Source organism: Schistocerca piceifrons, chromosome 2 (genome assembly GCF_021461385.2).
Source record: "Schistocerca piceifrons isolate TAMUIC-IGC-003096 chromosome 2, iqSchPice1.1, whole genome shotgun sequence".
NCBI lineage: Eukaryota > Metazoa > Arthropoda > Insecta > Orthoptera > Acrididae > Schistocerca > Schistocerca piceifrons.
In genome coordinates, this window is record NC_060139.1 from 203,411,872 (window position 1) to 203,433,590 (window position 21,719).

At 40.0% G+C, this 21,719-nt stretch overlaps 1 protein-coding gene across 1 annotated transcript in view; it reads left to right on the plus strand.

The window, feature by feature from the left end:
- The window catches only part of LOC124774910 (adenylyl cyclase 78C-like), a 723,787-nt gene that overhangs the window by 541,723 nt on the left and 160,345 nt on the right, over positions 1-21,719 (plus strand). The window contains exon 7 of the mRNA XM_047249584.1: positions 16,029-16,108. Coding sequence (XP_047105540.1) covers positions 16,029-16,108 — 80 coding nt within the window. The remainder of the gene's footprint in view (positions 1-16,028; positions 16,109-21,719) is intronic.

Here is a 21,719-nt window from a genome sequence, read left to right on the forward strand (position 1 = left end):
GTTGTGTACTCAATGGCAGCACATACCATCCCACCAGGTGCTGGGCTCTACGAAGATTATAAATGCAATAGGGCAGAGTGAATGCTCCTCGCATGCATGGAGATGTCTATTATGATGTTGTCATTGGACGTGCCAGTACCGGCACACTTCTCTCTGCTACCTGCGTCAAGCAAAGCCGCAACAATGGTCGCCACACTGAGAATCCGTGCTGCTCCAGACGTTATCACACTGACCATGTTGATACCTGTTTTTCAGCAAACAAGCCATTTCCTGACCCATGCTTCATGATTTTTTTTTTTGGGGGGGGGGGGGGGGCTTTAAAAAGTAGCTTACCTTTTACTGAATGATGCTCTACGATGTGACACAGATACGCGACACTATTTTTCAACATGGACACTAAATCACTGTCAATAACGGTCGGTACATTCTACCGATAGTTCAGTTCCTCAACGACAGTACCCGCTCCATGGTCACGGAGTCATTCGAGAACAACCGTGGGAACGTCCTCAGCATTGGAAAATCTGCGATTGTTACGAATCAGGTCCTCTATAGCCTGTGGTCGATGCCGATGACCTTTTGTCCTATTCAGCATCATCCACATCTATGTGAACTTCGTCAAATTACTGGCACCATTTCACTGCGGCCGAAGGCGACACTACATTTGGTCCAATATCGCCAGAATTTCAGGGTGAATCTGTATGCAGTTTAGACGTTTTGTCCAAATGAAATGTAGTTTCCCTTTAAGGAATTCCCTTAAAACCTTTACGGTAGGTAAAATTTCACATAATATGCTTTGAAATTAGTATAACCTTTATGCTTTCCTTACACCGCACTTGCTTAATCCGCAGGCTCAATAGGAAAAAAGTAGGGGAAAACCAGAATCAGATACATAAGAGCAAAACATGAAATTACTTGTATGCAGGATTCCAGCGCAAATAAAACATTATCCCCATGTAACTAAATTTTTATTTCCCTTGAAATACATTAAGATTCCTTGTATTTTTATTTGCTAGTTTTATTGACAGTATACCATGATTGATTTGTTTGTTGTAATTGTTTAGCAGAGTGTTGGAAACTGTATTGGCTATACTATCATACATCTCAGAGCATCACCACACAGGCGTGTATCATGAGGAAAGAAGTTGAAACTGGTGTCTGACAAATGAGTTCTTTCCAAAATTAAATCAGAACCTCCTTTTTTTAAAAAAAGCGTGATTCATAGGGATCTGATATAATTACACAAACAATACCCCAAGTCAGATGGCACCATCTTATAACTGCTGAGGATGGCAAAGTTATGCCACCCTTGTTGAGAATGTCAGAATAAAGGCTATAGCATTCACTTGACTTTACAACTGCAACACAAATTTCACAAAATCTGTTTTTTTTGTAAAGCCTTCTGTGCTACATATCCACAAACATAAACAATAGCAGGATTATTAGTAGCTATATCATCTTCGTTCATTACTTTGATACATGAATTTTCAAATTCTGAGTTCGCTAGAAAAATGCAGTTATCCACATCACCAGAATCAGACTGGACCATTGCAAAACCATCATTCTAAATCTGGTGGCTGAAAGAAATGCTTCCTGGCATAAAGACCACAAACCAAGTAAATTCTTGACATGATTTTTTCCAGATTCCAAAATTTAGTGTACGAGATGTGACAATTTGCTCTAGACAGTTGTCTGTACAATCAAAATCTTGCTTCTAAATTATCAGTCTGAAACTCTCCAGTTAGAAAAAACTGCCTTTTCAAATTACTAAAACATAACTGTATTATGTAAAGAAGAGCTTTATTAGGTGGAACAAATCTTCATGTGTTTCAAAGTGATGAACCCTTTACATGTAATGACTGTCACCTGCTTAAAAAAACATTTAAAATTTTCCAAAAACTATAACCTAGAATCATTACAAACAAAACCATGAATATAGTTTCTCACACTGACTGCCTTCCACTAGTGTGTAATTATTTGTACGAACTTGGCTGTACCCTCACTCTGCACTTCAAACCACATCAAAGCAGTAACAGTTGTGTCATGAAAAACATTGTCTGCCAAGTTTATATTTTGACTTTCAATGGCAGTGAGATATACACTTTTGTAATTGAGATTTGGAGCTGGTTTTATAATGGAGATATCCCTTCATTGTGCTGTTTCCATTGTCATCGGTAAAAGTTTGCTCCAGATATGCAATAAAGTCTTTTACTTTTGTGACACAATCATGCTCACTACTTTCACTGCATGTTTCAATGGTTATATACGTCTGTAGAATTTTCTCTAGCTGTGACCACAGAGTTATTTTCAAGTCTATCCATTTCAAATCGTGGGCCAATACACAATTGAGTATTTACACAATTGTCAATCCATACATTAACTTGAACTTTTGGAATGCCTTCCACTGATATCATATAGAAACATATAGCATCGTTAATTACAGCATGGCACCACATGTCACTTCACGCAGTTCTCCCTACATTTTCACACAAGTCTTTAAAACTTTCAGTAACAACTTCCGCAAGCCTCTCCTCATTTCTCTTGCTTCTTTCATCTGAATCTTTTCTAGAGTCATATTCAGAGGGTTTGCTTAAATAATCATACTTCAATAGGAAAGGAAAGTGTAAACTGGCAGGGTTGTTAGCGAAATCGATAAGGGGGGATAATAGTACTCATGGCTGTACCTCTTTTTTAGACTAATATCAGTGTCCAATGAGAAGTTCAGGCAGGCAGGTGCTAAAGAGGTCCAAAACTTACAAGATTCTCACAACAGTAAAGTAAATAATAATGTTACCATATTTAACCAAAATATTGGTGCATTAAAGAAAAAAGTAGATTCTCACAAAAGTAAAGTAAAAAATAATGTTACCATGTTTCAGCAAAATATTCCAGGATTGAAGAATAAAGTAGATGAGCTCCTGGTTTGTTTAGATGACATTGAATCTGATAATGCAATAGATATACTATGCCTGTCTGAGCGTCACATTGTGTCTGATATGGAAAAGGTAAATATCAGTGGTTATAAACTAGCTGCACATATGAGCAGAGAGAATAAGGTGAGGAGGAGTTGCCATATATGTCAAAAGTTATCACTGTGTAAAAAGCTTAGATACAAAAAAGTTTTGTCTAGAGCAACATATATAAGCATGTTCCAGTCAACTTAAACTGCAGGACGGCTCGTTTATAATTGTAATACTATATAGGTCCCCTTCAGGAAACTTTCATTTATTCCTGGAAAACTTGGATGCCTTGTTGCGCTGTCTGTTAGATAGGGAAAAGCAAATTATTATTTGTGGGTACTTCAATGTTGATTCATTGAAAGACTGTAATAGGAAGAATGACCTGGAAGTCTTGCTCGGTTCTTTCAATTTCACATCTGTCATTAATTTTCCTACTCGGGTAGTAAAAGACAGCAGCACATTGATAGATAACAGTTTTATAGACCAAGATAAATTTAAAAATATAAATTCTCGTCCTGTTGAGAATAGCCTTTCTGATCATGGTGCTCAGCTAATTACAGTATATGACATAGCACCATTCAGTAATTCAAAACTACCCTCCAAAGTTGTGTGTTCAATTAATGACTAAAAAATTAGAAATTTCAGGGAAAATCTTCAGCAGTTAGACTGGGATGAGGTGTACAAGGAACCCGATGCTAATTTAAAATATAATTTATTTCATGATAAACTTGTAAGACAATTTGAAAACTGTTTCCCCAAGAAAGTAGTTAAATCTAATTATAAGAAACCATGCAAAAAACCTTGTCTTACTAAAGGAACAAAAATATCTTGTAACCACAAAAGGGAACTGTATATTACAATAAGAAAGAATAATGACCTAGACACAGCCAAATATTATAAAAACTACTGTGCTACATTAAGAAAAGTTATTCAAAATTTCAGAAGCATGTGCATCATGCCTGAGATTAATACCTCTGATAACAAAATCAAAACAACTTGGAATATTATTACAAGGGATACAGGACAACCAAGAGTACAGGATGATGGCATTACGATCAAAGTAAATGAAAACTTGACAAACAACAAGCCAGAAGACGAAAACATTTTGAATAATTATTTTTAAATGTTGTAGAGAAAGTAGGATCTAAACGTTCATTAGAAGAAGCAATGCAGTTAATGGAAGAGGCCTTACCCACACCATTTGATACACTTGAAATTCCACCCACCTCTCCTTCTGAAATTCTCTCAAAAATAAAAGCTCATATGGAATTGATGGCATTTCCAGCACGATAATAAAAGCTTGTTCCCAAGAGATAAGTTGGATTCTTAGCCACATATGTAATAGCTCTCTGAAGCTGGGTATTTTCCCAGATGGACTGAAGTATGCCATTGTTAAACCATTGCATAAAAAAGGGGATACGTCTGATGTCAACAACTACCGCCCAATCCCTCTTCTGACTGCCTTATCCAAAATTCTTGAAAAAGTAATGTATTGTACAGTAGCTTCACACCTTTGTAAAAATTAAGTTTTAACAAAATGTCAGTTTGGTTTCCAGAAAGGTTTTTCAACGGAAAATGCTATATATACTTTCACTAATGAAATATTAAATGCTCTGAGTAACCGGATTTTTTGTGATCTCTCAAAGGCTTTTGACTGTGTAAATCATGGAATACTTCTAGATAAGCTCAAGTACTGTGATATGAATGGGACAGCGCTCAATTGGTTTAAATCATACCTACCTGGAGGAGTGCAGAAAGTTGAAATAAGCGGTTCACATAATACGCAAAAAACTGGTGATTTCTCAAAGTAAGGAACAATCAAGAATGGGGTGCTGCAAGGTTCGGTCTTTGGTCCTCTGCTGTTCTTAATATATATTAATGACTTGCCATTCTATATTCACAAAGATGCAAAGCTGGTACTTTTGCTGATGACACCAGTATAGCTATCACACCCAACACACAAGAATTAACTGATTAAATTGTAAATGATGTTTTTCAAGAATCATTATGTGGTTCTCTGCAAATGGGCTCTCATTGAACTTTGACAAAACACAGTATATACAGTTCCGCACTGTAAATGGAACGACACCATTAATAAATATGGACTTCGACCAGAAATCGGTAGCTAAGATAGAATATTCAAAATTTCTAGGTGTATGCACTGATGAAGGGTTGAACTGGAAAAAACACACTGAAGATCTGCTGAAACGTTTGAGTTCAGCTACTTATGCTATTAGGGTCATTGCAAATTGTGGCGATTTACATCTCAGTAAATTAGCTTACCACGCCTATTTTCATTCTCTGCTTTCATATGGCATCATATTCTGAGATAACTCATCATTGAGTAAAAGGGTGTTCATTGCACAAAAGCGTGTAATCAGAATAATTGCTGGAGCTCATTCAAGATCATCCTGAAGACACTTATTTATAGAGCTACGGATCGTCACTGTAGCCTCACAATATATATATTCACTTATGGAATTTGTTATTAACAATCTGAACGAATTCAAAAGTAATAGCAGTGTACATGGCTACAAGACTAGGAGAAAGGATGATCTTCACTACTCAAGGTTAAATCTAACTTTGGCTCATAAAGGGGTAAATTATGCTGCCACAAAAGTCTTTGGCCACTTACCTAATAACATCAAAAGTCTGACAGATAGCCATATAGCATTTAAAAGGAAATTACTTATTAGATGAATTTTTGGATGTAGTAAGTGGGTAATTCAACCCCCCCCCCCCCCCTACCCACACAAAAAAAATATTAAGATTAAGTGTCATGTAATATTTTGTGTAATGCAATATCTTGTATAGACACCTTTTGTTAACCTGACACGTTTCACATTATTACGAAGTGCCGTATTCATGATCTATGGAACAAGTACTGATCTAATGTCATCTAATGCGATAGATTGGCGAAAATTCTTCGTATTGCACGGTGTCTTAACCTTGGTCGAGCTCTTGGGTATTTCTTCTCGTTTCCTACCACATCTTTGAAGTACCAAAGTTTATTACCATCCCCTTCTTCGAAATGCTTAGCATAGGCCACAGATCTGCTTTTAATGATTCACAGTACATATCCGTCCTTCTTCGGAAAGCTTAGCACAGGCCACATATCTGCTTTTAACGATTCACAGTACATATCCGTAACTGCTGGGAACCGGAACACGGTGACAGACCTTTTATCGCCACTGGGTCTGTAATTGCTTGAGCACCCTGGGACAGAACACTAGTCTGTCATCTGAAAAATATTATTAAATTAATGGTAATACACATTTCCTGTAGATAACTAATTGCTTTTCACTAGCATGTTTACCATGTGGCTTCAGTCTCTACGTTACATTTACATTTCGTTTCTATAAAAACAAATCAGTCAGATAACTCACCTTTATATACAGACCAGCGATATTTCGACATCTAGATAAAAAGTTTGCAGCAAAAAAATTAGCAGATCTCACAGCAAACGAAGCCGAACATCCACAATGTACTTCTCATGACTCCAGGTTGTGTAAAGTGAGCCATGGCACTTCACTTGCAAGCTCTGTGGGGCCTTAAACTAAATGTTTCCGCTTTTAAAGTGCCAATACAACTTATTAAAAGATATACAGATCGCATGCTTATCGTAATATGCAAGACCACTACCAAAATTCGAGATAAATAAAGTATTATATGTAAGATTTCGCGCACTTTGCAAGCAAGTTAAATACTCGCACCCCTAATTTGTCTCTATGACAAATAGACTGTAGATTAGCAAACGACAGCAGTTTCATCGCATTAAATTCACCGAAATACGAAAAATTGTTTTCACATGGGCACTACTGCAGATATATTGTATAGCTTAAAATGCTCCACATCTAAAAAACAACCGCAAAAAGTTTCACACTATTTGCAGATAAATTAAATATTTTCATGTCTAAATTGTCTTTATGACTTCTTAGAATACACACAGGATTTAATTCGTCTCGTCTAGAGCACTAACGTAAATTTAACTCACACCATTTAGTGAAACAGTACAATATATGATACACTAACACCTAACGCCTAATGCGTAACTACACCAGGAAACAACATTATAATATATTAAAGGGGGAGTACAGGTTTCCCCTCGTCTAGCTGACATTCGTCTAGTGTTACTATACTAGATTAAGAGTCAGCAACACCTAATGCCTGACGCCTAGTGTCTGATGGTTAGTGGATAATCCTGTACTCATTCAAGCAACAACAATATAACATGTTACAGATGGAATACAGCCATCTGATGTTAGAATACTATATTGCAACTCAGTGACGACCAATATCTAACGAAGAATGACAAAGTAGTTCTCGCAAAACTCCACTTTGTCACTTTTTTTTAGGGAACATAAGTTTGAGGTAGGTTGCGCGATAATTACATCCCAGTTCTGTTAATACAGCCTGGTAAGGGTCTCAGACTGACGAATAGCTATCATAGCTTGATATATTTTTATGAAACACGCTGCAAAAAAGGCACATGAACTGTGAAAGATACACTTGGAAACGTGGATCATTTCCCAAAACGTGTTATCCGTGTTATGCAAATGATAAATAATTATAGATTAGGAATTTTTACTTCGGCATATTGACATTAGCATAGCGCAGTGAAACGTGTACTGTTATCTGTTCGTCCTGTTAGAGCAGTAGGCTAGCAGCACCTGACTCACACACCAAAAACATCACGATTCCACCAAACATGTAATGCAGTTTTTATCTGTAGTGTCGGTATATATTCTAGTTTTAACACTAACAACCAGAAGTGAAGCCATAATATGAGCAACTTACGAGCTGAAATTACTTCCCAGCTAACAAATTGCTTAACAACAATAGTGCCACATATATATGATCTATACTCGGAAAATCACCTGGTATAGAATTTTTCTGTGTGTGGTAGATTAAATTCAACAGTTTTCTGATATATTGATAAATGCCAGAACTATATACTTATATGGACATGTCGGAAAGAACAGACACCATATCCATATGTTCTGGTAATACTGGTCATGACACTCTTCTTCCGTGCGGATGCACACATATTACTCAAACTCTTACGGGACTTGGTAAGAGTGTCTTCCACGAGTAATGAGTGAGTTGGGTAGGGACACTATGAATGTAGTGTGTGGACATACAAGGTGAGAATGTGGGTCTTGCGGGAGGCGTGCGTGAGATAGTTCCTGCAGTTGCACTATCCTCTGTGCCCTCGGTGGCTCACATGGATAGAGCGCCTGCCATGTAAGCAGGAGATCATGGGTTCGAGTCCCGGTGCAGGCACACATTTTCACCTGTCCCCGTTGATATATATCAACGCCTTAATTTCGTTTGAGAAGGATTTGGTGGACAGCACCTGCACAGCACATGTACGTATAAGCCTCACAGTGCATCAGTCTGGTTAGTCTTCAATGTCTTCTAGTAGTATCAATACGTGAACCATGCTTATTACTTTTTTAAGCACTTATTCCACTTCATATAGCACCCAAATATTTTTACGATTCCAGGAACATATGACTTACAGCTCGCATGTTTTGGGAGAGAATATCACAGCATTCAGAACTCAAATAAAGAGTATCTCACAAATCACATTCCACTAATCTAACATTAATAAAACGACTCAAAGTTTCAGGACTTAGCACATGTTAGCAAGTTTTTCTCTATAAATGCTTATTCATGGAACTAGCAGTTTAACAAACGAATAGATGCCTACCAGTTCATGCCACAACAGAATCTCATAGCAGGGAACGTATTGCAATTACTGTTATGCAATTTGAAAAGAAAATACTTAGCACAGCTTATGTAATACTTGTATCGCCCATGTTAGCCATCTCATCACGTTTTATAGTTGTAATATGGATTGTGAATAACATTACTACTTTCCTCTTGCATACTCATAAGTTGTGATTTTATATTAAGTAGTCACACAGATCTATTTTGTTAAAAAAGATTCCTTCAAAGTTTTGCTTAATATCCACAAAGCTGATGCAGTAGCCAAGGCATTTGATCCATTAGAACATTCATTGTAACATCCTCCAACTCCGCTTTATATGACATAGCCATTGGATTTTTGTATTTAATTTAAATGGTTCCCAGACTTCTCTGTTAATTTTTTCCAATATACACTCCTGGAAATGGAAAAAAGAACACATTGACACCGGTGTGTCAGACCCACCATACTTGCTCTGGACACTGCGAGAGGGCTGTACAAGCAATGATCACACGCACGGCACAGCGGACACACCAGGAACCGCGGTGTTGGCCGTCGAATGGCGCTAGCTGCGCAGCATTTGTGCACCGCCGCCGTCAGTGTCAGCCAGTTTGCCGTGGCATACGCAGCTCCATCGCAGTCTTTAACACTGGTAGCATGCCGCGACAGCGTGGACGTGAACCGTATGTGCAGTTGACGGACTTTGAGCGAGGGCGTATAGTGGGCATGCGGGCGGCCGGGTGGACGTACCGCCGAATTGCTCAACACGTGGGGCGTGAGGTCTCCACAGTACATCGATGTTGTCGCCAGTGGTCGGCGGAAGGTGCACGTGCCCGTCGACCTGGGACCGGACCGCAGCGACGCACGGATGCACGCCAAGACCGTAGGATCCTACGCAGTGCCGTAGGGGACCGCACCGCCACTTCCCAGCAAATTAGGGACACTGTTGCTCCTGGGGTATCGGCGTGGACCATTCGCAACCGTCTCCATGAAGCTGCGCTACGGTCCCGCACACCGTTAGGCCGTCTTCCGCTCACGCCCCAACATCGTGCAGCCCGCCTCCAGTGGTGTCGCGACAGGCGTGAATGGAGGGACGAATGGAGACGTGTCGTCTTCAGCGATGAGAGTCGCTTCTGCCTTGGTGCCAATGATGGTCTTATGCGTGTTTGGCGCCGTGCAGGTGAGCGCCACAATCAGGACTGCATACGACCAAGGCACACAGGGCCAACACCCGGCATCATGGTGTGGGGAGCGATCTCCTACACTGGCTGTACACCACTGGTGATCGTCGAGGGGACACTGAATAGTGCACGGTACATCCAAACCGTCACCGAACCCATCGTTCTACCATTCCTAGACCGGCAAGGGAACTTGCTGTTCCAACAGGACAATGCACGTCCGCATGTATCCCGTGCCACCCAACGTGCTCTAGAAGGTGTAAGTCAACTACCCTGGCCAGCAAGATCTCCGGATCTGTCCCCCATTGAGCATGTTTGGGACTGGATGAAGCGTCGTCTCACGCGGTCTGCACGTCCAGCACGAACGCTGGTCCAACTGAGGCGCCAGGTGGAAATGGCATGGCAAGCCGTTCCACAGGACTACATCCAGCATCTCTACGATCGTCTCCATGGGAGAATAGCAGCCTGCATTGCTGCGAAAGGTGGATATACACTGTACTAGTGCCGACATTGTGCATGCTCTGTTGCCTGTGTCTATGTGCCTGTGGTTCTGTCAGTGTGATCATGTGATGTATCTGACCCCAGGAATGTGTCAATAAAGTTTCCCCTTCCTGGGACAATGAATTCACGGTGTTGTTATTTCAATTTCCAGGAGTGTACCTATTGCTGATGCAGTATTATCCACTTCCAGGGAATATAGCAGTTTTATATTGAGACCATGTCTTTCTCTACAATATACTTTCTTTCCACTAGTAATATTACATTTATGTGGTGTCATCTCTCCCCTGCATCTATCTCGTGGCTACATTAAAAGTCCTTCCACTTTCATTTACATCTACATTTATGCTCTGTAAGCCACCAAGCCTGTCCTTTTCTGTTCCACTCGCAAATAGACCGAGAGAACGACGACTGTCTATATGCCTCTGTGTGAGCCGTAATTTCTCCTATCTTATCTCCATGGTCCTTACGTGAAATGTATGCTGGCGGCAGCACATTCGTTCGGCAATCACCTTCAAATGCCTGTTCTCTGAATTTTTTTAATAGTATTCTTCTAAAAGAACGTCGCCTTCCCTCCACAGATTTCCATTTGAGTCCCTGAAGAATTTCCGTAATACTTACGTGTTGTTAGAACCAACTAATAAAATATCTAGGAGCCCGCCTCTGAATTGCTTCAATGTCTTCCTTTAATCTGATCTGTTGTGGATACTAAACACTCGAGCAGTACTCAAGAATCGTTTTATATGGAGTCTCCTTTACAGATGAACGACACTTTCTTGAAATTCTCCCAGTAAACCGAAGTCGACCGGCACCTTCCCAACTACAGTCCCTAAATGCTCGTTCCACCTTTATCACTTTGCAACGTTACACGCATATATTTAAACGATGTGACAGTGTGAAGCAGCACATTACTAATGCTGTACTAGAACGTTATTGGTTGGTTTTTCCTACTCAACCATTTTAACTTACATTTTTCTACGTTTAGAGCTAGCTGCTATCCATCACACCAATAACAAATTTTGTCTAAGTCAACTCAACAACGACACCTTCACGAACACCACAACATCATCTGTAAATAACCACAGATTGTTGGCCGGCCGGTGTGTCCGAGCTGTTTTAGGCGCTTCAGTCTGGAACCGCGCGACCGCTACGGTCGCAGGTTCGAGCCCTGCCTCGGGCATGGATGTGTGTGGTGTCCTTAGGTTAGTTAGTAAATAACCACAGATTGTTGGCCGGCCGGTGTGTCCGAGCTGTTTTAGGCGCTTCAGTTTGGAACCGCGCGACTGCTACGATCGCAGGTTCGAGCCCTGCCTCGGGCATGGATGTGTGTGGTGTCCTTAGGTTACTTAGGTTTAAGTAGTTCTAAGTTATAGGGGACTGATGACCTCAGAAGTTAAGTCCCCTAGTGCTCAGAGCCATTTGGACCATTTGAACAGATTGTTGCCCACCCCGCCCGTCAGATCGATTATGTATACAGAAAATAATAGTGGTCCTGCGGCACTCCTATTGATACACTTATCTCTGATGAGCACCCGCCATCAACGACAACATACTGAATTCTATTAAGAAGTACTCCAGCCACTCAGATACCTGAGAACTTATTCCATATACTCATACCTTTGTTAGGTCTGCAGTGGACACTGTGTCAAATGCCTTAGGAAATCGAGAAATATAGAATCCGCTTGTTGCCCTTAATCCATAAGTCGCAGTATGTCATGTTAGGAGAGAGCAAACTGAGTTCTGCATGAGCGATGCTTTCTAAAACTGTGTTGATTCTGGACGTAATATTTTCGGTTTCCAATAAACCGAACTCTGAATATGTTCAAGAATACTGCTGTAAACCGATGTCAAGAATATTGATCTGTAATTTTGCGGATCTGATCTGTAACCCTTCTTAAGTACACGAGGCACCTACACTTTTTTCTAGTCGTTTGGGACTTTGTGCTAGGCGAGAGACCACCAATTCCGATTATTCCTTCTGTATAAGGCTTCTGATTTCTGAATGTTTGTTTGGATTTGATTACTCTCCTATATAACAGGTGCTTGTGCCACAAATTTCGATTACTGACTCGTTATAAATACAGAATATGCCGTATCCCCATTTATATTCCTTTTTTCCCATATTTTCCATATTTTTATCCATAGTCTACGTGAAGAAGTACATTAAGACTGACGCTCTTTTTGTTCTCTCCACCGCGTTTCTTTAGCAATCAATAGTGATCTGGATATCTCCACCAAGCCGGTGATATGCTAGAAAGTGTCTGTAATGCTAACTGCCAAAGCGAACTCACATACACACTTGCTAAAACACACACATGTGGACTGCTGTCTTTAGATATCTCAAATACAGCTAGATGCCAGTTTTTGAAGGAGGAAAAACTGTATTCCCTCTGTAATGTGTTAAAATGTTGTTGCTTGGAAGCTTAATGAATTATGCATTAACAATTAGGCCCTACCTGTTATGTGTTAGATTATACTGAGTGTTAATGTAGTATTCTAACACCAGATGGATGTCAGCTACTGGAAGAGAAAACTGTACTCCTTCTGTAATATAATGTTGTTGACTGTGTTAAACATTCGGTGTTAATCATTATGTACTATCTGTTGTTGGTTCTTAAGAAGCCTTCTAACGCTTGATCGATGTTAGCTAATGGGGGGGGGGGGGGGAGGGGGGGAATTTACTACTCCCTCATTACTGTATTAGAATATTGTTGCCTGGAGGCGTCATGCATTAATTGTTAGGTATTACTGGATTATAAATTTTGTTGTATCACTAGAAGTTATAAGTTAAATCTGCAGTACTGTTCCAAATGAATTTAATGTTGTGTGTATTTTAATAATTTATACAGACAATTTAAGTGCAGAATTATTTAATTTACTTGCTGAGAATGTGGAAAATTTGACTATTTTTTAAACATAGTGATTTTAAGCTATTAGACAGATGAGCAGTAGCACCTGTGTGCAGCCAATTTTTATGTGTTTGGATGAATTTAATGCGATTAAACTACTGTCGTCCGCTTACCTACAATTTATTTGTATAATACAGACAATTTTCTTGCGGAAATATTTAATTTGCTTGCAATGTACGCAGTATCTTACATGTAACACAACTTCATTTTGTTCGAAGCTTCATAGAGATCTTAAATTTTACGATATGTATGAATTAAGTTGTACAGACACTTTAGAAGCAGGAACATTCGATTTAAAGCTCCATGGAGCTTCCAAGATGGTACCTTACATGTAATGCAATAAATGATAAATTATTTTATTTATTATCGAAATATCGACTCTATCATCTTCTCTGAAGATGTCATATCTCTCTGTTACCCTGGTTGGTCATTTCGTGAGCATGTCATCAATATGTGTGAAGAAAACATATTGTTGTTCAGTTTGAATGACATATTGTAATGAGACACCTTCTTCCTTCTTAAAATCGAACAGTTTCTACCTTCCTTCCTAAAATTTAACACCTTCTTCCTTCCTTCCTTTTTTTCTTCCTGATAAGGTGCCTGTCTTTTGGCTACGTTGCGCGTGTCGTGTATTTTTATTAGAAATGGTGTTATAACAGTTTATTACAGGAAATATAGTCTATAAACCTTGTAGAGAAACTTGGTACCACTGTTCTGACTGAAAACTTTGTCCAAAGCTGTTATTATACATAAGAGGATAGGCCGCTGGACCTGATGGGATACCAGTTCGATTTTACAGAGTACGCGAAGGAACTTGCCCCCCATCTTGCAGCGGTGTACCGTAGGTCTCTAGAAGAGCGTAGCGTTCCAAAGGATTGGAAAAGGGCACAGGTCATCCCCGTTTTCAAGAAGGGACGTCGAACAAATGTACAGAACTATAGACCTATATCTCTAACGTCGATCAGTTGTAGAATTTTGGAACACGTATTATGTTCGAGCACAATGAATTTTCTGGGGACTAGAAATCTACTCTGTAGGAATCAGCATGGGTTTCGAAAAAGACGATCTTGTGAAACCCAGCTCGCGCTATTCGTCCACGAGACTCAGAGGGCCATAGACACGGCTTCCCAGGTGAATGCCGTGTTTCTTGACTTCCGCAAGGCGTTAGATACAGTTCCCCACAGTCGTTTAATGAACAAAGTAAGAGCATATGGACTATCAGACCAATTGTGTGATTGGATTGAAGAGTTCGTATATAACAGAACGCAGCATGTCATTCTCAATGGAGAGAAGTCTTCCGAAGTAAGAGTGATTTCAGGTGTGCCGCAGGGGAGTGTCGTGGGACCGTTGCTATTCACAATATACATAAATGACCTTGTGGATGACATTGGAAGTTCATTGAGGCTTTTTGCGGGTGATGCTGTGGTATATCGAAAGGATGTAACAATGGTAAATGGTACTGAAATGCAGGAGGCTCTGCAGCGAATTGACGCATGGTGCAGGGAATGGCAATTGAATCTCAATGTAGGCAAGTGTAATGTGCTGCGAATACATAGAAAGAAAGATCCCTTATCATTTAGCTACAATATAGCAGGTCAGGAACTGGAAACAGTTAATTCCATAAATTATCTGGGCTCTGAGCACTATGGGACTTAACATCTATGGTCATCAGTCCCCTAGAACTTAGAACTACTTAAACCTAACTAACCTAAGGACATCACACAACACCCAGCCATCACGAGGCAGAGAAAATCCCTGACACCGCCGTGAATCGAACCCGGGAACCCGGGCGTGGGAAGCGAGAACGACCACGAGCTGCTGGGAGTACGCATTCGGAGTGATTTAAAATGGAATGATCATATCAAGTTGATCGTCGTTAAAGCAGATGCCAGACTGAGATTCATTGGAAAAATCCTAAGGAAATGCAATCCGAAAACAAAGGAAGTAGGTACGCTCGTTCGCCCACTGCTTGAATACTGCTCAGCAGTGTGGGATCCGAACCAGATAGGGTTGATAGAAGAGATAGAGAAGATCCAACGGAGAGCAGCGCGCTTCGTTACAGGATCATTTAGTAATAGCGAAAGCGTTACGGAGATGATAGATAAACTCCAGTGGAAGACTCTGCAGGAGAGACGCTCAGTAGCTCGGTACGGGCTTTTGTTGAAGTTTCGAGAACATACCTTCACCGAGGAGTCAAGCAGTATATTGCTCCCTCCTACGTATATCTCGCGAAGAGACCATGAGGATAAAATCAGAGATTAGAGCCCACACAGAGGCATACCGACAATCCTTCTTTCCACGAACAATACGAGACTGGAATAGAAGGGAGAATCGATAGAGGTACTCAAGGTACCTTCCGCCACACACCGTCATGGGGCTTGCGGACTATGGATGTAGTTGTAGACCCCCAGTAGGCCTTTGTTATTTGTAATAATAGCAATAACTGTCAGTCAGTATAATCGATTATATTTCTCTAGTGTATAACATGATGCATGGCGACGCTGAATACGTACAACACGTGGAGACGCCTCAGCTGTACTCTAGCACCAGAAAGTCAGCGATTTTCGAACAAGAACCCGCCTTGCTGCCCTTCTCACTTACTCTGTCGCCTTGGCGGTATTTGCTCTTGCACGGTCTTGCATAACATAACCTGGTGGAAATATGTAAGCGATTGCAAATGTTATACAGATTATTGTACGTTACTTCGGTGTACATTTATGTTATCAAGGGACTGCTATGTCGTGCAATCATTCTAACGACTCTGTTTTGTTTGCAGCTTTGGCGAGCCAATGCAGCGCGCAAGAACTAGTTCGTGTACTCAACGATCTATTTGCACGATTCGACAAACTTGCCACAGTGAGTACCTTTTTGTACATTAATGTTTGTTTTAGTAAAAGGAGACACAAAATAAATTATACATTAGCCATAAGAAAACAGCGCACTCGATGCAAGTTTAACCACCCTCATCAGTTCGTCGACAGAAGCTATGTAATTGACGATACCCGGAAACTACTGTACTAACTTTCTTAGATTCGGAAAAACAGAAAAAAATAACTGCCCTATCTTTACCTGGAGACGTCTAAATGCTTCTTAAAGTAAACCACCTGCTGTCGGACAAATTTGTCTATAAATACCACTCGGAATTGTTCAAATGGTTCAAATGGCTCTGAGCACTAAGGGACTTAACTTCTGAGGTCATTAGTTCCCTAGAACTTATAACTACTTAAACCTAACTAACCTAAGGACATTACACACATCCATGCCCAAGGCAGGATTCGAATCTGCGACCGTAGCGGTCGCGCGGTTCCAGGCTGTAGCGCCTAGAATCGCTCGGCCACTTCGGCAGGCATCACTCGGAATTGTAATTAGACGGAATACACTTTAAGTAAACTAAACAATCAATTCAAAATGATTGACCACACCATGTCAACGACAAAACAGATACTTTTCATAACGAAATGTGTTTTTACACTTTACTTAAGCATATGTTCAGATCGTTTACCATTGACTGCAAGGTACATTTGCAATCGCCGTTTGAGAGACAGATGAACAGATTAAAGCACATCGTATAATACGTCCTTTCCGTGCTGCGGCGATTCGACGGCACATATCATCTGGTATAGCTGGAGCTTCATGATAGACTGTATATTTCAGCGCTTCCCAGAGAGAGAAATCAAGAGGAGTCGAATAAAGAGACCCAGCAAGCCACTGTACTGCAACATTCCGTGCTATCCAACGGTCAGGAAACTTTGCCTACTGTATTTGCGTTGCAACACGGAAAGAGTGAGATGAGCAACCGTCACATCGGAACCACAAACACAATTGCTTACCCAGTGGTACCTCTTCTAGAACAGCATCTAGAAATTCGTAAGAAAGTGTGCGTACGTATTTCCATTTAACATACCTGGGATGAAGTAAGGTCCCACAATGGAATTTCCTATGATGCTGCAAGATAGGTTTAGCTTCATCGTCGTTGTTGTTGTACCTGATGAAGCCAGCGTGGATTCTCAGCTGCCAAGCAGTGCATTTTACGTAAATTTGCATTACCGTGGTTCATAAACGTTGCTTCGTCAGCAAACAGTAGACGTTAGAAAACTTAGTGTCGTCTCCCATGCGATGCAGAACAAATAAAAAACTTCTGTACGATTTTCGAAATTATGTCCTCCGAGTGCCTAATATAACAGACGATAAGTGTGAGCCTTATGTCGATGCTAGACGCAAATGACACTCTTCTGTCTGATCGCACATTCCCTGGCAATACGTCTCGTGCCAACATTCGGCGTATAAATGTAGCACGTCTAATTTCTCATTGGTGTACATGTCTGCAAGCAAGGAATATTGAAGCAGAAATGATTTCTGCAGTGCAAACAAATAAATAGTCGAAAGGCTTGATACAACGATGTAGCCTGGCATGAGTCTGTTTACAGCAAAATAGCCGATTCCGGCCGAGTTCTCTTTCGGTTTTAGAATGATTCTCGGAGTCTTCTGCGAAGCGCTTCAACCTTAACATTAACAAGCATTATATTACTCTACTCATCTTCCAAGCACTTTGGGATGCTGTTGAAAAAAGTATAACATATTATTTAAAAAATCGTAGTTGCTTCAACATCTCGATCGATGCGAGCGTTAAAACTGTTAACCATATACCAAACTACATGCCGCTTATCGTACTCTCCACTGCTGCAAACCTCTTTCGATATCTGGAACGGTGCACGAAATAAAAGGGGTTTTACGTCTTACGTGACTCACCCTTTATATGTATTTAAGTGCAACATTAAAGCTGGAGAAGCATATTTTTCTTATTCCATGATATTCTTCTCCATAATACTGTCAAATATGTACCAAGGCTCGTTCATAAAAAGTGCCTGTACAACTGGGACGTATTACTTCATTCCATACACGTCTCACATCGTGAACATCAGGAAAATTAAATTAATACGTTGGTTTATCGACAGCCACTTTGAGATACGTTGCAGAGTTCCTTTTAAACATGTGCAATAATTACATTTAACGAACATTTGTTTCTGGTGGTGTCATAAACTACATGAAAATCGATTACACAGCCTCCAACACTACCGTATTTGTGATTCGTCAACAGACTTACTGGGGTCGGGTCCTTGATAAGCTGCTGACTGAATAAGACAGAGTAACATGTTTACTTGCGATAATGCATTAACAAATATGGCTGGCAGCACCTCCACCTTGCAGGAAGTTTTTGCTACTGGTATGAACAATCGTCATCAAGAAAAAAGCATTTCGCTTGTGGTAGGCATTCTGATCATATTGCTGAGCTAAATGCATTCCAAGCATGGGAAGATGTATGGATAAATGGTGGGTTACGTAGAGGAATACTTCTTTACGCGGCCATCAGAACACTTCATCTGTTAGTCAATAATTCCTGTTGCAGATAGATTGGGTTTTTTGCACTATGTTTTTGTCTTTACCGTGCAAGGATGTAGTATACTTGTCGAGCCATGTTATAAGAGTCACTTTTAATACATTATACCGGTACATCTCTAAATTTCTTCCCTAGGTGGCGGCTGCTTCATTAGCGGTGTTGTGTATAATGAAGAGGTTCACTGGTGACAGGAAAATCCAGAAGAGTATGTTGCAGTGACATGTATTACTTTCTCACACACGCGTCTAGCAAAATGTCTGAAACAATGAATTACAGATGTTTAATGATATCCTGATACCTGTTCTTTCCACGCAGATGGAACAGGATAAGTGTTGTTGTTTTCCACTCCACACAGTATAGTGGTGTGTGGCTGTTACAAATCTTATTTCTGACTATAGTCCTATGTATAGAAAGGAGGAACGTCTCGGGAAACCGCTGTATTTCCGAATGTCATACAAATTCCTAAAATATATGTAGATCGCACAAGTAACTAAATGAGATGAGTCTGTGCACAGTCCCTGTGTGGTAAGATATACTCTAGTCGAAATCTGTTATCATGCAGATGATTAAAGTTATAGGCCACTTTGATCATTGCTCTGGAGAACTAAAATCGACCCCTACCGATATTCTTGCCATTAATAAATTAACTGTCTTCGAGATATACAGCAAGTTTCACATTCAGTTCCTGTGTTCGAAAGTGCAATTGCATTATTGTCGTCAGCAGTTATATTTCTGTAATTGTTAGGCTGTGTCACCATTTTTGAAGATGAAGTATGACTTTATTATAGCAAAGGAAAAGCGCAAGGGATTTAAAGACGAGTAATGTTACGTGTCAAGGCATTTCATCCGTTGTCACACATTTCCTGCCCGATACAAACACATAACACTATGTTTTCCAGTCGCTTTAAACTAATGGCAATAGGCCACTGGAAACGGTTGTAACCATAAAATAGATAAACTAGAATTATCGTCTGCATGATGTAGTTCGAGAAATGATTTCTATTTTCAGATACATTTCCTTGGTTTGCTAGTTGCTGTCTACATCATATGACAGAGTCCTTCGTAATACTACGTTAGTTAACACATGTATTTAAAAAAGAACTCATTCTTGCGTAATGTTAGAGTATTTTGGGAAAAATTAATTTCCATGGTTATACGGGATTAAAGTAGGTAGTGAGAATTTATTAGAAAGTAAGCAGGCTCAAAATGACGTAAAATATAACAAGCAGTTGAAGTTGTAAGATTAGAAACATACGTATCCATCTAGATTTTTCACTCCTGGTTGGAAACAACTTTTACCCAACTGTTCAAACTGCCTGTAAAGAAGGATTTTAACTAAGGATTATCCTTTCTACATCTGTAGAAAATGAAACTGGGCAAAACGTCCGTGTATTATTGAGGAACCATTAAAAAATTTCATTACGTATTTTAAATGTTCGTTGCTAACAGTATTTAACAAACATCATAGGAACAAACGTGGGGGAGGGTGTTCAGCACGATGACACGTGATACAATGAATGTAGTTTACTACTGCATGTGTAAACTGTACAAAATTTGTTTTAATTAGTTCATTATGATGGTCTGTCACACAATTCACCTACACGACTAATATTTTTCGCTGTTTTGCAGAATATGCCATGGTGCCACTAAGACGTAGTAATTAAGTCACACACCCTCTTAAATTACATTAACCTCATTTTTGCAGAATACGCCTTGATGTCATTAGCTTGTATTAATTCAACCACACACTATAATATGAAAGTTTTTTACCTTGTAATGTATGGTAATATTTGTCGCCATTTCATATCTAGGATAAAGCTATTGCTTATGGTTCTCTCACTAGAGCCTACAGACCTTTAATGACGAGGACCTAGTAGTATCCTCTAGCAGTATGTTCTTTAGAGCACGAGAATAACGTACTGTTTTGTTTCAGATTGAATACATTCCTCCCTTTCATCGATTTTGCATTGGGGTGGTTCAGGAGTCGCTTCTCGAGAGCATATCACTCTTCTATTTTCGTCATGTCCACCTTCATACCAAGTGCCATCGTAAAAACAGAATATCTGAATTCGGTAGTGACAGCGACTTACCTCGTCCTCCCTCATTATCGGGAGAAATACCTCATTGGAAGGAGCGTTGGAGAAACAGGGAACATCTCTCCCAAGCAGCAGCACTGGCTCATCAACAGACAAATGAGTTTTTGCCAAATATAAAAATTCTTTTATAATTTCTCGCTACCTTACCAACTACCCATACGTAGTGTGGGGCACAGCTTCTCTTTGCTTAAACTAATAAAATCGTACCTACGTACGGCAATGACAGAAGACAGGTTGACCGGTTTGGCTGACATTTATCATCATCAAAATATGTCTGGCAGCCTATAGTCCGTCGAAGCCATGGAAGACTTTGCAAAAAAAGTTACCCGCGAAGACTCACCATGCATGAAACGAGCAAAATAAAATTTTGTGTGGTTTTTTAGTGTTTTATCTTGATAGTGCCTCTTCCAAACCAAAATCTGGGATCCGCCACTAGTTGCCTGTACTATTGCCAGATTTGAAATACGAGGCGCTGCAGGCGAAACAATAGCCGTCTACAAATCTGTCACAACATGGGGCATTCCCTTAAGAGACATACAAAATATCGCGTTAAGTGTTTGGTTGAGGAAAATGCCGAAGCAGCTGAGCCAGACTCACAGCAGATGTCATGCATCTTCTTTTACCGACTCTGCTATGCATGTAGCACATACAGCTGTGCTGAGGTGCTCCTGCGCCTCTGGTATATCTGCCAAAGATGTGCCGTCCTCGCTCCTCCTCCCTCTCCTGCCCTTCCCTTCCACCCCACCCCATAAGAATACCTATCTGCAACTTTTTTCTGCACAGATTCAGCAAATTTTATAAAGAGGTTAAATAAAAATGAAACATTATTGAAGAATATCAAATGAATTAAATACATACATGAAAAATATTGCACACAGAAAATAATTGTATCATTTTAGTTGATAAATTACGAATTTTTATAAACACCCTAAAAATTGAAATAAAAACAAATCCTGTTTACATAAACTATTTT